At 42.9% G+C, this 14,809-nt stretch overlaps 1 protein-coding gene across 1 annotated transcript; it reads right to left on the reverse strand.

Annotated features, from left to right (window-relative positions):
- Positions 1 to 10,759: 10,759 nt before the first annotated feature.
- LOC121627081 (ATP-sensitive inward rectifier potassium channel 12-like) lies at positions 10,760 to 13,651 on the reverse strand. The gene is made up of 2 exons (XM_041965795.1): positions 13,560 to 13,651; positions 10,760 to 12,401 (listed from the first exon to the last, which is right to left on the reverse strand). Exons 1-2 carry the CDS (start codon positions 13,649 to 13,651, stop codon positions 10,760 to 10,762), a joined length of 1,734 nt encoding a protein of 577 aa, XP_041821729.1.
- Positions 13,652 to 14,809: the final 1,158 nt, after the last annotated feature.

Raw genomic sequence — 14,809 nt, forward strand, 5'->3', positions numbered from 1 at the left:
AGAGTGGATATCAAACTCCTTCAGTTTAACCTACAGAGGCTGTGGTAACGATATGAGCACAGGCACTGAGTTAATATAAAGGGACAATCAACTCATTTATTACCTGTATATCACTGATAGCATTTACTTTTTTGCATTCTGAGAGCTCAGAATGACAGGCCTCAGTATGGGGCTGGTGCTTTGCACATATTCATGATCTCTGAATGAACCAATGGAGCCTTTTTTAAAAGTTCAGTATACTTTGACGGGTCACATCTCGTTAATCAATATCTCAAAGCTAGAAAGCTAATTTCAAGTTTCTTCTTTTCTTAAAGATATGTAGCCAGCTTGGTTAAGAGGAACTCAAACAGCTCATGAATATTCCACCTGTCACCCAAACCTAAAGAAACAAATATCACCTGTTCATGTCTTTAAGCGGATTCAACTCATATGTGCAGAGAGCACAAAGCAATCTGGTGTTGCGCCTGGAATCTACACCCGCCATGCATTTCCAGACATATCAGACATCCATGTCCTGTGTGAAACTATCATGGGCCTCGGGGAAGCTGAAACTTGTTAGAAAATAGAGCTCACATGGTTGCATCAGTCCCTGTGCTAACCTGCCATGTGACTGCAGTAATGGGCCTCTCCATGGCTGCACAGACCACTGGGTCACAAGAGCCTGTTTCCTGCGGCTCCTGAGGGAGAGGATGGGAGGAAGAGGTCTCATGATCAGCAGGGAGGTCAAAGATCATGATCAGCAAGGGAGGAGGGGGGTCAAAGAGTCAGCCTTCAGGTGCACAGAGGCAGCCATCTTTCATGTGTGACTGTGATGATATTGCGTGGATGAGTTCGAGGCAGATGAATTTATTTCTGAAGAATATTTGGTTGCAGATGTTTTCAGGTGGAAAATGAAGCGATCAGGTGGTGGAGGGACAAAGAAAGTAGGAGAGGAAAGAAAGAGAGGACGCCCTTTTGCTTTGGCCTAAATACTTGAACAGCTCCCAAGGGAAATTCCTGAAATCTGACGATGGATGGAGAGAAAAAGGTTAAGAAAGAGAGAGAACCGTAGAGATGCAGATAGTGTGAGAGAGAGTGTGAGAGGGATGCAGATAAGGGAGGCATGCACAGCGGTCAAATATTCACATGCAGGGTCACATTCTGCATTAAACTGATGCATAATTGGTGGAAAGCATTCATTCTCATGTCAATGGGCACATTGGGACTGAAATGAATGGCGTCACTTGTTCCGAATGATGACGAACTTGACAAAAGGATCCTAAATTATATGTCAGAAATGGCGCAGATGCATGTTTTCTTCTTCCTTTGCTACAGATTTCATCCCAAAATGCTAGATTGAAATCGACCATTTAAAATGAGTTTATCTGGAGATACAAGGGCTTTTCTCATGCTTTGCTTTCCCTTTGCGTTTTCTTGGTTTGTGATAAACACTGTACTTAATTCATAAAGGCCATGTCCTCTCAGGGTTTGTGTGAAAAACAGTTGAGCTCAGTGCTTTTGCTTGGGGAATTCCAGCTCCGAAGCCAGACTATCAATAAAACTGAACTTCATGTGACTCAAATATTGCGACTCAAGACTTTCACACTGTACTGTACTTCTCATTCATTCTGTTCAAGCCAATGTCTGACAGCCCGTCATGTTGCGGCGTCTAACAGGTCATGAGCACAGTTTAGAAGCGGAGAATGCAAGGAGTGGCTCTGCTGTTATTATCAAATTATGCCGGGAACAAACGTGTGAATTTATCACACCAAGGCCTGCAGGTGGTTTCTGGACCTATCACTGGGTTTTACCATCATGCAGACTTTGTAAGTGTTGATGATGCAGTGACACGCCATCCGTGGGGATGAATAAAAAATGATTCTGCTATCTGACCTCTGCCACTCCTTTTTTTTGCCCATTTTCACCCAGTAAATTAGTGCAGCTGCACCACACTTAAATGGGTCCCCCTCTTTTTTCTCTGGGAGTGTATGTGACCGAGCATGAATCCTCTCTTTGTGCTCCGTCTGCAGAGTTTCCCCCCCTCTATAGTTTCTTGCCTTCTTCGTCTCTTTTATTTGGGAGAGAGGGGCTTCGGTTGCGATGGCGGCAGCACTGGTGAGGTGGTGGCGGTGGTAGCGATGGTGGTGGCGGCGGCAGGGAAGAGGGGGGAGCGGGTAACTTGTTGGACCACATTCCTGTGCAGCTGTGGAGGCTGGTGCAGGGTGGGGGGTGGAGGGCAGAGCAGGATCATCATTGCATTGCAGGCCATCATGAATGGCCTATTGTTCGGTGGTTTGCTGTGTCCGCATCTCTCTGCTACAACTTCAGCCTGAGAGAGAAATGGAGGAAGAGAAAAAGACCAGCAGAGAGATAAAGACAGACATTTAGATTCTTATTTGCAGCACTGATGAGCCAGAGAGATGAAAAACTAAAACAACAGTGTGTGGGAGAAGCCTGAGAAGTCAGGTTTGGACCTCATATGTATACCCCTGACTCAGATGCAGGAGGATGTCGAAATGTGGTGATGGTGATGATGATGATGGGGATGAGGGTGACATGGACAATGGTGGCATTCACATTGTGACTATATGACGATTTTGCCCCTCGGTCATACGTGCCAGCACGCCGTTTAGTCATGCATATGTGTCGGCTGTTATGACACTTACAATTCTTCCCCTCTGCAGAGGTGCAAAGACGAAATCAGCAGTTGGAAATGTTTCCTCTCTTAACTGGAAGAAGATGAGGTTGAATTTCCAAACGTCACATTTGTGTTACTATGTTAAATATACGCTTTTGTACTTGCGGAAGCATGATTATTGTACATCTTCACTCTTTTTGTATTACAACGTCTTGCTTGTCTGTAACTACTGTCTATGTGATTCTTTTTCACAACATTAAAGTAAACGAAAGTGAAATGAAATAAGAGTAGGTTGTGACTCTATGAATCCAGGTGAACTCCCAGGTCTTCAGTCAGCGTCCGACTGAGCAATTAAGCAAACGCTTATTTTCCATATGAGAGGCTGCAGACAGCTTCATTTAAGACCTGAACACCTTTAATTAGAGGTTTATCTTCTCATTATTTTTTTCAATTCATCAATTCATTGTTTAGTCCTTGTCCACGCTGACATCTTCACATGTGTTCTGATAAGATATTTAGTTTGAAATGACATAGTGACAAAGATAAGCAGCAAATCCTCTCATTTCAGAAGCTGGAAGCAGAGAGCGTTACACATTATTATGACAATTTTTGCTTAAAAAATGACTGAGACGATGAATTAATTGTCAGAATAGTTATTTTTCTGTCGACTGATTCATTGATAAATCGTCTGCAGGCATCGCTTACCTATGCCTGCTTGTTCTGGCACCCATTGTAAAGTCTTACCTTCTCTGCCTTTTTAAATCTGTCTTTCCCCTTTTTTTCCAACTGCAAAGCACTTTGAAACTTCTGTTTTTAAAAAGTGAAGCACAGGCAATCTGCCAAATGCTCGCCTGTTCTGAAAAGCATTTACTTTTCACCTGCCAGTCACTGTACGCTCTCCTCAAAGTTAGCAACAATTGTAAAAAGGAAATAACTTCGATGCAACATATTTTATCTGCTATGTTATCTTATTTCTCTGGTGTTAACTGAGACAAAACCACAAATAAAGAAATATTTTTTTATGAAAACAAAAACATCTGTGTCTTGATTTTAAAAACAGCATTTAAATTGTATCAGGGACAATAACTCAAATCTAGATTTTATGAGAAATTCTTTTTTTCTGAGAGGAAGAGACAGGGAGAAAGTAGCGTAGACTTTCCTATCATGAGTTCTTCTCAGAACATTTAATTGGCCCGTGTGAACGCAAGAGAAAGAGGGAGAGAGCCTGAGGGGTCTGAGGAAAAGATGTCTACATGAAAGAGCCTGTTGTTGTCAGAGCAGAGGGTGAGATAAAAGGCAACAAGACAGAAAGATGGATGGGATATTTGGGAGCAGAGTGAGAAATATGGTGATTTATGACATTCCTCATGGTCGATTTCTTTTTTGTTTGTTGTTTCTTTGAAGGAACGAACGAATATGAGCAACCTAATTATTCCATAATGTGACGATGGCAGATGACGCATGTCACACAGCCTGTAAAGGTTACATTCGTTCAATTCACAGAGAAATCGTGAATACAGACAAGCTGGAGTGTGATCTTGTCTCATTAGAGTGGAGCACAGACAGGTGCTCAGGCTCGCAAACACAGACAGCAGCAGACAGAGGGACTCGTGAGCAGACAGAGAGACGGGCAAGTGGAGGGCATGCAATAATCTGATTTGAAGTCAGCATAATGCATTTGGCTCGGTGGGCTGCTCCTGTAGGTCACGTAGCCAACACAAAATTGAGAAACCTCTGGAAGATGTGGTGTAAAAATTGCGCAACTAGCAAGCTGAATTCAAATTATGCATCCTGAATTTGTGAGAGGGTCCCAGTGAAGCCCTTTATTCTTTTTCAAGATGCCAACTTCCAGCGAGACTGCGAGGAAACTTTATCCATGGTTGCAACTCCATAAAAAAGCAAAAGACCATGAGATGATTCTGCCTATAAAAATACAAAGAAACCAGGCTTGAGAGTACAATTTGAACAAATACAAATTGCAGCAGTTAATTTCACTGGGGGCTGAATGAGGGCTGGATTAATATGCTATGCGGTCAAAGATGAGACATACTGAACTCCTGGTGTTCCCACTCCCTGCCCTGTGTTTCTCTGCTAAAATGCTGCTGTATCTGGTCCCAGATTTGCTGTGTGGTAATTTGATTAAACCCATTATTAGGAAAATGCAACATTTTAGTAAAAAACTGAAATGATGAAGGTCTCAACACTGGGCCTCTCTTCAAGATAGGGACTCAGCTGTAAGAAGAGTGATACGACTCTCGTGTCCACCCTTTCAATATGAAGCTACAGCCAGCAGCCAATTAGCTTAGCTTACTGGAAGCAGGGGGAATCACCTAGCCTTGCTCTGTAACAAAATCCAGCTACCAACACATCTAAAGCTCAATAAATAACATCAACCAGTATAAAAATAAGATATTGTGGTTTCATGAGGGTTAACGAATAGACATATTCCCTATAATGTCCCCAAAAAACTGTTCCTTTAAGACATCTTCATGCCAGTTGACATTGTTAGTGTTGCATGTTCCAACATTTTGAGCCCAAATGGCGATTTTTGCCTTTATTTGATAACAAACAATCAGAGAAATGACTGGAAATGATGGGAGACAGAGGAGTGTTGACATGCGATAATGACCTCAACCGAGACTCAAACCAGGGAGGCTGTAATTACAAGCTCAGCATCTCAGTCACCCAGACTAGCAGGACATTAATGTTTTATTTAAATTAAAACCACAAGCCACATTTTAGCTTATCAAAATGTGACTGAGTGAGAGGATTACAGCCTGTAATAGAAATAATAGACAAAAATTAAAGATTAAAGAGGTCAGACAGTCAGAGGAAGCAGCCGACAGACAGACGTATCCAGAAGATGTTTGCCCTGTGGTGCTCCCTGGCCTGGTTCAGTCAGGCCTCCTGTGCTGAGCTGAGCTGTGGTGAGCGGCACACAATGCTCCTCTGTCCTCCAGTGAGCTGCTTCACAGCTCCACAACACACAACAGCTCATTATGGAGCCAAAGATCCCCGAGCCACAGCTCCCGGTGCCTAAATACTGTCCCCTGCTGAGCACACACCCTGTCACCGGCTCTGGTCACACAGCCCGGGGCCACAAACAGCCAGTGAGGCCAGAGAGGGCACGAAGATATGCAGGGTGTCACACACATGAAAGCACACGCACACACTCACATACTTAACCTACACGAAGATGAACACACACCACCTTATTAGGCCAGATCCTAGTCAGCCATTAGCAGCCTTAATAGAGGTCACAGAGGTCACCCAGCTGCTCTCCCTCATGGGCGCTGATGACAGGGGGGTGTGACGGTCCGGTTAATTAACCAGCATCAGACAACTACCGGGGAGAGAAGGATGGGATGACAGCAGGGACAGAGGTAGATTGCACAGAGGGGAAATGGCTTGTTAGGGTGGACAGGAGATGACATTTAACCAAATCAAAGATCAGCTGATTAGACTGCAGGAGAAGAAAATGATGGAGGTAGTGTCCCTCTGACTATCATTCACAGTGATTTGACCTGAGAAGTTGTCACCTTGTTTGGTCTTGTGAGGACTGTAAAGATGCAAGAGAGGAAAAAAGTGCAGCAGGAGGGGGGTAATTAGAGCACGACATCGGCCTAATTATCAATCATGTTAATGAGGAACAGCGGCTCAGAGGCTAGTGCTGGCTTTTAGTCTCAGCACAGGCACTCACTGCGTGGAGGTGTCACTTTCTTCCAGGTACTTCTTCTACATCCACAAGTTTGCGTGGTAGACCTACAATGACACTGGCCTCAGATCTAGGTTTGGTCCCTGTGTGCTGTGCTCCGTAATAGTCTTATTTTATAGGACTTATTTACCCAAAGAGGATTAAAGGATAGCATCACTTTTTTTCAGGTTAGTCCACTATCATATATAAGCAGGCCAGACGTTTTGAGAACGTGTGTATTGTTTTAAGACAGACTTGAAGAAATGTGAACCTCTCCTTTGATGAAGTATAAAATCTGAAGGAATATGAATTCCCTGCCCTCCACCCCTGTTGTTACATCACAATTATGGTTTGAGTTGATGAAATGAAACAATTTTTTGGGTTTATATTGTAAGGCAGTGCTGTGACTTGTGAGCCTTTTTCACAGGTCCATATGTCTCTGTGATTTTACCCTGTAAACCTTTCAAATTGTTATTGGATAACTGTAGAGGTAAAACTATGCAGTGATTCATGCTGAAGAAATGAAGGAAAACACACACCTTATATAGTGAGTAGTATCAAAGGAAAAAAGGGAAAGCTGCATTTCCATCATGGAAAAGGTAGTGTGCCAAAGTGTTGTACTTTTTCCATCCGATCAATCATCTTGTGGCCCTTAAAGAGGCTTCGACCTCCAGTTTGGGACCACTGTCCTGAATTACTCAACATGTTTGGACTGACTATCACACCATCTGCCCATGAACTAGAGAAAGCTCAGGGAACATTCTGGAAACTGTTGTAATTCTAATATCAGCTATATTACAAAACATCCCGATGCTGAATTTGGTGCAAGGTAGAATAATCAATACCACCAAACGCATCATCCAGTACTTTGGTGCTGTTGCTCACTGTGGTGTCACTGTTCAACCACACGGGGGAGCTTTATAACAGCCAGAAGCACTCTGTCCTCTACATTTTATTCAGATGGACTTCAGTGCCTCCTGATGTTTTGTTTTTTTAATGAATTTTTATGGTAACTTCCCTCCTGCCTACACTTCTCATTCTGACCTTCTTATTCCTCCCAGAGCCATTCACCTTTCAACCCTCCCTGACGTCGCTCAGCCCAGTTTGTCTGTGAGATCTGCCATTAACTTCATCTATTTCTGTCTGTCCTTCACTCTCAGGGAGTGAGTGAGTGAGTTTCAGTTGAGACACATCCAGAAAGAAATGACAGTATTTGGGTCAGCATCGCATTGCTACACTTAGTCTTCAGGTATATCCCCATGTGGGTCTTCTAAAAGAGGAATTGTAAGTAAGTTATTTCAGGTTTGTGGTATTTGTCCTTGTTTCCTTGGCCAGATTAACCTCTTTAGGCGCCTCAGGGCAAAATTTGGCTGTTCCCTCCCCGTTGTGTCCGAGTTTCTTTCAGGTACAGTGGACACAGCACACTGGAGCAGTTAGCCGACAGTTTGCACAATTTCTGGTCATGGTGGCTTCGCAAAAGCAGCAGAGTTCATGGTGTCACACCACAACAAGGCAGACATGACCTCGAAATGTACTACCTTGAAACAAACTGGACCCATCTATTATTTGACAGCGGAGACCCCAACCCAGGCAGGAGATACAGCCCCAACTGGCACCAATTGGATCTGTGTCACCAAACTTTGTATCTTACCTACTGAAAGGTTTGTAGCCTTCTCCCCTGTGCCTGGCTATAATGCATAATCCACCCTCCTTGCCAAGAAAGTTGGTATCACATGCAGGTTTTCTGTTATTCCTCTTTTGCTAATCAAAACAGCGTGGCTAATCAACTCATTACTTCAGTTCAAAAGCCTGCTGTCACGCTACATGATGACGAAGACGACTCGTTTAGAATCAGCTTCGCTTTGCTTTTATCTAGCGTTAGAAAGATGACTTCAACTACTTGCCCTTTTGAACTATAACACAATGGCCGGTTCTTTGCCACAGCATACATTGATCTCTCCTGAAAAAAACAAACCTGCTCTAACTTAAGCAGAAAGTAATGTGTTTATGAAGGACCACATCACCACCAGATTAGGTGGATGCGTAATCGCATCTTTCCACAAACTACATATGCAATTCTTTATGAATACACAGTTAGACCTACACAGGGCACCACAAGAAAATCTCAATCTCCTCGATAATGTGGAACCGAATTGATAATGTACTTGAGTGGCGCATACTCCCTGACAAATGGTCCACAATGCTAAGAGCCATAGCTGTGGCTTCGAGCTAAATGCTTACATTAACAATGCTAACATACAGATGTTTACCAGGTGTAACGCTGTTGATGCTCACCTTTTAGTTTAGTGTTTTAGCAGTAACTAACATAACAATCATCTGGCTCAGCAGGTTTTATGGAAGCGGGAATAGTCCACATGGTAGCGGTCACTCTTCTCAAAGACCACAAGCTCAAAGCGATGACCCCACATGATCTCTTGGCCAAGCAGGAGCTACGGGCCTGAGTGGTCATAGCTGCGACCTCCACCATTCACGATGATATAACACCGTTTGACTACTTCTCCTTAATGCTTGTCCATAGTTTTAAACAGCTTTCACATTTAGCATGACAAGAAAAAAACATTCTTATGATGAGAACTAAGCTTGTCTGGAATCAAATAAAGAGCAAGACTGACATTAGCCTAAACTCTGGTACATCCAGGACTGGCTTCCACACAGTGGGGAAATACGACACAGTGGAGGTATTAGTTGTGAACAGGGCTTTTTAAAAGGTAACCTGTTTACCCACAAACTAATGTAGTTGGTTAATGATGTGCTCTGTGGCTTTGAAAGTAGCGGCTACTACAGTAGGTAGTGAGATCTTTAGCTGGACATGCTAATGCTAGCAACACAAAAACAAACACACTGTTTAACTAATTCTTTCTTGTGTTTTGGAAAAGAAACAGCCTTAGTATCTATTAGTCCCACTACAGTAAACGAACTAACATTCACTTGCTAACATTTGCTAATTAGCACGAAAGTAGAGATGAAGCAGATGGGAACGTCATTAGTTTTGCAGGTATTGGTTACAGACCAAAGCATTGGACAAAATTGGACCCGATGATGGCGCTAGTTGAAACTGTAGGAATGATGAAAGTTACCACAATTTGTCCTGAGGGGAACTTGTATGTTTGTGCTAAATTTCATGGCAATCCATCTGAAAGCTATATTCCAACAAAGACATTCATTCAGAATCACAAAAGCCAACCTTGTGCTGACTGTAGATGAAAATGATTCACCAAAATTATGATTGTCTGTGAAAATTTCATGACAATCCCTCCAATATTTGTTTTAGCTATTTCAGTCTGGACCCAAAGTACTGGAGCCACCAAGCAACCATCCAACTGCTTGCATTGTTAAAAAACGAGTGACCCACACTATACTCAGGGCTTTTGGAACCTGTGGAGGTCTGGGGCCCCGCAGAAGTTGCCTGCTTTTCTTTTTAGAAATAAAGAGCAACCACTCATGCTTTGATCCACAGACAAATAAGATGAGTGTGATCTTGTCTCATTAGACCTAGATGGTAGTTAGCAAGAATGGACTGAAACCAGTGAGAAAATGTGCAATAGAAATTGAACAGAGACAATTCAAACAGTAACAGTATATACTGTTGTTTATTAGGTGCTTTATTCATACAAAACAACACGCTGTTTCAAAGTGTTTGGATCTACTGATAAAAGTTAGAATAAAGTGCTTGTTCTTAATCTGTAGCCTACGTGTTTGACTAACTGTTTGAATTCTGTTTCATAGTTCAGGATTTAGTTTATCTGAACTTGTTGTCTAACTGAAAAAAAAACTGATAAACTTTGAAAAACAAAATAGCTTATTTATTAAATGTGAAAAGTAATAGAACTCAGGCAGGAAGACAGAAGTTAAAAATACAGAAATAATTTATTTTTACACAGAGAAAATAAGTGTGTTGACGTTGAGCATTTGTATCATGCTTTCTTTAACATGAATGGATTTTTCTCTCATAACATTTATCTGTATATGATGCATAAAATTTGAAAACAAAAAACAAAACCAAAGCATATCATATATACAAAAACTGAATGGAAATCAAGAACAAAAAGCTTGACTTAACTGTAGATCATATACTGTCATATTGAATAAAACAAGAAAGCAAAAAGGTACCTCATTACAAGATAGCTCATGACTTGAGAGAAATACCTGGTCATCATGTTTAAAAGTAGATGAACTGTGCATTGCCTAGATGCTGATGTTACAACTGAAAGTGTACAATACCTGAAACCAGAGCAAGTTATGAGCTAAAGTTGAGTGAATTTTGTGACAGTGGCAAAAAAATCCTTGTCTTCCACCAGATTTACAGTTTAAATTGTGTCCTCCATCTTTTATTTTATTTTTTAATTTTTTTACGCTAGTTCAATACTTTGGTTGGATGCACACAGACAAAGAGAGGAAACAAATGGAAGGGCAGCCATTACCATTGATTATACTCCTGACTCTCTGCTGATGTATAAAGGTAGGGTGGGCTGTAGTCTGTCAAGGCTGATCTGATTCTCTGAGTCCAGAACACATAGCATCTCCACCGTCTGCTCCTCCACAAATGTCTCTTTGAAACCCAAGTGAATGTCATCTCTCATATTTACCTCTCTGTCACTTCTTACATTCAGGCTCCCCGCCTCCTCTTTCACATCCTCCTCATCCTCGTCATCCCCGCAGCACAAAGCTACCTCATTCTCGTAGCAGAAAGCACTGGGGGAGTGAGGGCCCAGTAGGTGGCGGGCTGCCCTCGGAGCAAACGGTGATGGAGAGCAGGAGTAACTCGAACTGGAGGATGAGGACTGCCCGGCATGACCCATCATCTGGCTCAGTTCCCTGGCACTGCACTGAGGTGTAGACGGCACTTCGTAGGTCTTATGGAAGCGGGAATAGTCCACATGGTAGCGGTCGCTCTTCTCAAAGACCACAGGCTCAAAGCGGTGACCCCACATGATCTCTTTGGCCAAGTAGGAGCTACGGGCCTGAGTGGTCATAGCTGTGGCTTCCACCATCCCCTCCAGGATGACCACAATCTCAAAGTCCTCCTTCTGCAGGTCTGCGCGGCTCAGGTTATACAGAGGACTGTTCTTGTTGATCTCGTGGACCACCACAAGCGGTGACACCAGAAACAGCCGATCCAACCCGTCGTCATAGCCAACATCAATGTCTGTTTGCTCCAAAGGGAGGTACTCACCCTCTGCCGTCACATGTGGCTTAATGAGCTGAGCTCGCACATGGGCTTCCACAATGTGGCTCTTGCGCATGTTTCCTAGGCGCCACATGAGGCACAGCTTACCATCTCGCAGAGCGATGACAGCATTGTGCGAGAACAGCAAGGTCTGTGCCCGCTTCTTCGGACGCACCATCTTTGCCATGATGGTGCCAATCATGAAGGAGTCAATAATGCAGCCCACGATGGACTGGACAACCACAGTCACCACAGCGACTGGGCATTCTTCAGTGACACACCGGAAACCATATCCAATGGTGGTCTGAGTCTCAATGGAGAAGAGGAACGCCCCAATGAAACCCTGGATGTGGAGAATACATGGCCGCCATTCGTCTTTTCCCTCCTCTACGTTACTTTGAGGATCTCCTTCCTTCACAGGAATGCGAAGTTCAAAGTCTCCATGAGCGAGCGCCACTCCCCAGAAGATCAGGCCAAAGAGCAGCCAAGACAGAAGGAAGGTGGTGGTGAAAATAAGCAGCAGGTAGCGCCAGCGTATGTCCACACAGGTGGTGAAAATGTCAGCCAAGTATCGTCGTGGCTTATCCTCCATGTTGTTGAACACCACGTTGCACTGACCATTCTTCTTCACAAAGCGACTGCGCAGGCGACCGGTGCCCATATCCAGGCCCAGACGGCATGAGGGTGAGGCCCGGCAGCTGTTGTGGATGATGGGCTCATTTGTCACTCTCAAAGACAAAGCCCCTCTTCCCTCATCACTTCCTGGACACTCTCCTCCTCCTCCTTCTTCACCCCGCATACAGGCCCCTGACAGTGTCTGCTGAGTCAGGGGACTGTGGCCATTGTGGAGGCCCAGGCTGGAGATCTTCAGGGCATCTTCATCTGTGGAAACGATGCTGTATCTGGAAAAACAGAGGGGAAACGTTCAGGAGAACTGACAGATTATTAAGCCTTTCCCCACGTAGTTAATATTGCCACCCATGTCAAACTTTGCATTTATAGTCTATATATGATGATATAACACTGTTTGACAACTTATTTTAAATGCTTGTCCATAGTTTTAAACAGCTTTCATATTTGGCATGACAAGAAAAAAGGTTCTTATCATGAGAACTAATCAATTTGTTTACTAGTCTGGAGTAAACTCTGGTAACATCCAGGATTGGCCTCCACACAGTGGGGAAATAGGACACAGTGGAGGTATTAGTTGTGAACAGGACTTTTTTAAAGGTAACCTGTTAACCCACAAACTAATGTAATTGGTTAAGGATGTGCTCTGTGGCTTAGGAAGTAGCAGTTACTACAGTAGGTAGTGAGCTAGTTAGCCGGATATGCTAATGTTTGCATCTTATGTTAGCAACAAACAAACACACAGTTTAATTCATTCATTACACATTTGCTCTTGTGAAACAGCCTTAGTATCTATCAGTCTCACTACAGCCCCATGCACACTGCTTTAACATGTGGACACACACCGGCATTGCCTAGTTAAGGTTGCTAAGCTATGAATAGACAGTCGTTGTTCGGGGGATGGGACGTTTCTCACAAGTCACCTTTTGTAAAGGGTTTATAAATTCTAACTAATGTCTTCACTAATAGTCTAGAAATAACTTACCTTAAGCTTTATTGATCAGTTAGATGCCATTATTGAGAACAACTGTTTGGGTTGCCAGGCTGTAAAAATTTCTTGCTGCATTAAAAGTCAAGCCACATACTCATAAACTTAAATAATCCATCATGTCTGCAGTGTGTATGTGTATAAACGTTTAATAATACTAGAAGGTCCAAGGTTAAATGCTCTTTGGTCTACCTGATGGACTATATTTTTCACAACCTGGCAACCCACAAAACAGTGGCTTATAATTGATCTATTGAGCATTAGGTAATGATTTATTCACCATTATAACCCATTCATTAAGGGTGACTTATCCGTTTTAAATGTTTCTAATATCTGCAATAGCTGCAAGTTTGTGCTCGCTGCAATTATTTATGAATTGACATTTTGAAAAGGAAATGAAGTAACCTAAAGTTGCCATTGTTTTTTTTCCCCATCCTCTTACCTGTTGACTCGCACCGCTCCCATGGCACCGGTGATCATCAGGCTGTGTCTGCGAGGACAGTAATGTAGGTTGGGGCGGGCAGTTCCAACCATTAAAGTACTGTTGCTGGACAGGGAGACGGTATGAGCTCAGGTCTGTCTTGCATTAGTTATCAGCGCTGCCTTCTCATGATTCATTTTCTGTGAACAAACCGGACAAGGAGGATATTGTTTCAATGATCAGAATGGTACAGGACTTTTTCTAAAGTAAAACAAAACAAACAAACAAAAAACCTTACAAGACAAGGATTAATTTTTTTTTTTGTAGATAATTCTTGGACCAAAAAATGAATGAATCAAATCAAATTAAACCTCAAGACCGCTGTGCCCACACAATGAGCTAAATGCTAATGTGAACATGCTAACATGTTCACAATGACAATGGGAAACATGGTCATCGTCGCTAAGCATGCTAGCATTTGGCATTCACCATAAAACACAAAGTACAGATGAGGTTAATGGGAAGGACTTTCATTATGCAAGTATTTGGTCATAAACCAAAGTGTTGTACAAATTGAAATTTGACCTGATGGATTAACAAGGTTCCCATTCCTCTCTCCTCCTCTCATTAAATCTTCTTGTGTCCAAAGTTAATCATTAGAGGGTATCTTGATGGGCCATGCATGTCTGTACCAAATTGTCATCCAGAGAGCCATCCCACTAGTGTGGCTAAAAATCAGAAAAATCAAAAATCTCTCCCCGCAAATTTTGGCTTTGCCCTAATGCACGGAGCAGACCAGACAGTTTTGTGTAATGAAAGCTTATTGATTAGGTCCTTGCTAGTGGTTAGCCTTAGGGACCTTCAGGCCAACCAGGAGTGGAAAACCAGACAGGCAGTGGAAGGGACAAAGGTCTAAAAAAGAGATGAATCAGTGGTAATCTACTGTTAGAGGAACAATTGATCTGCTGTTTGGCCTGATGACAAGGTTGGAGGGTGATTTCGCTCAGCTTATTATGTCAGCAAGCTGGGGACCAGGAGAACCAAAAAGCACCGGGTTGCATAACCAATAGACGGCCAATTGCACGCGATACAAAAGGGCATTAGTGGTTTATGTTTTATTGTGCATGAATCACTTTGGCTGACATAAATTAGTTGACAGGACAGGCCTGCATTAATGAAAGGTAGTAATGGATTGTCTTGGGAAAATTTCGGACAACTGCAGTTTAAAAGCCTTTGTTCGATATCGCTGTCACGTCAATAACAAGCACAAG

The sequence above is a fragment of the Chelmon rostratus genome, chromosome 3, assembly GCF_017976325.1.
Source record: "Chelmon rostratus isolate fCheRos1 chromosome 3, fCheRos1.pri, whole genome shotgun sequence".
Lineage (NCBI taxonomy): Eukaryota > Metazoa > Chordata > Actinopteri > Chaetodontiformes > Chaetodontidae > Chelmon > Chelmon rostratus.

Bases quoted from the DNA above. Each gene is read 5' to 3' on its own strand.
- LOC121627081 (XM_041965795.1), bottom strand. From the start codon at position 13,651: ATGGTTGGAACTGCCCGCCCCAACCTACATTACTGTCCTCGCAGACAC. The intron at 12,402-13,559 runs GTAAGAGGATGG...CTGTTTTTCCAG, and splicing joins GGAGCGGTGCGAGTCAACAG to ATACAGCATCGTTTCCACAG.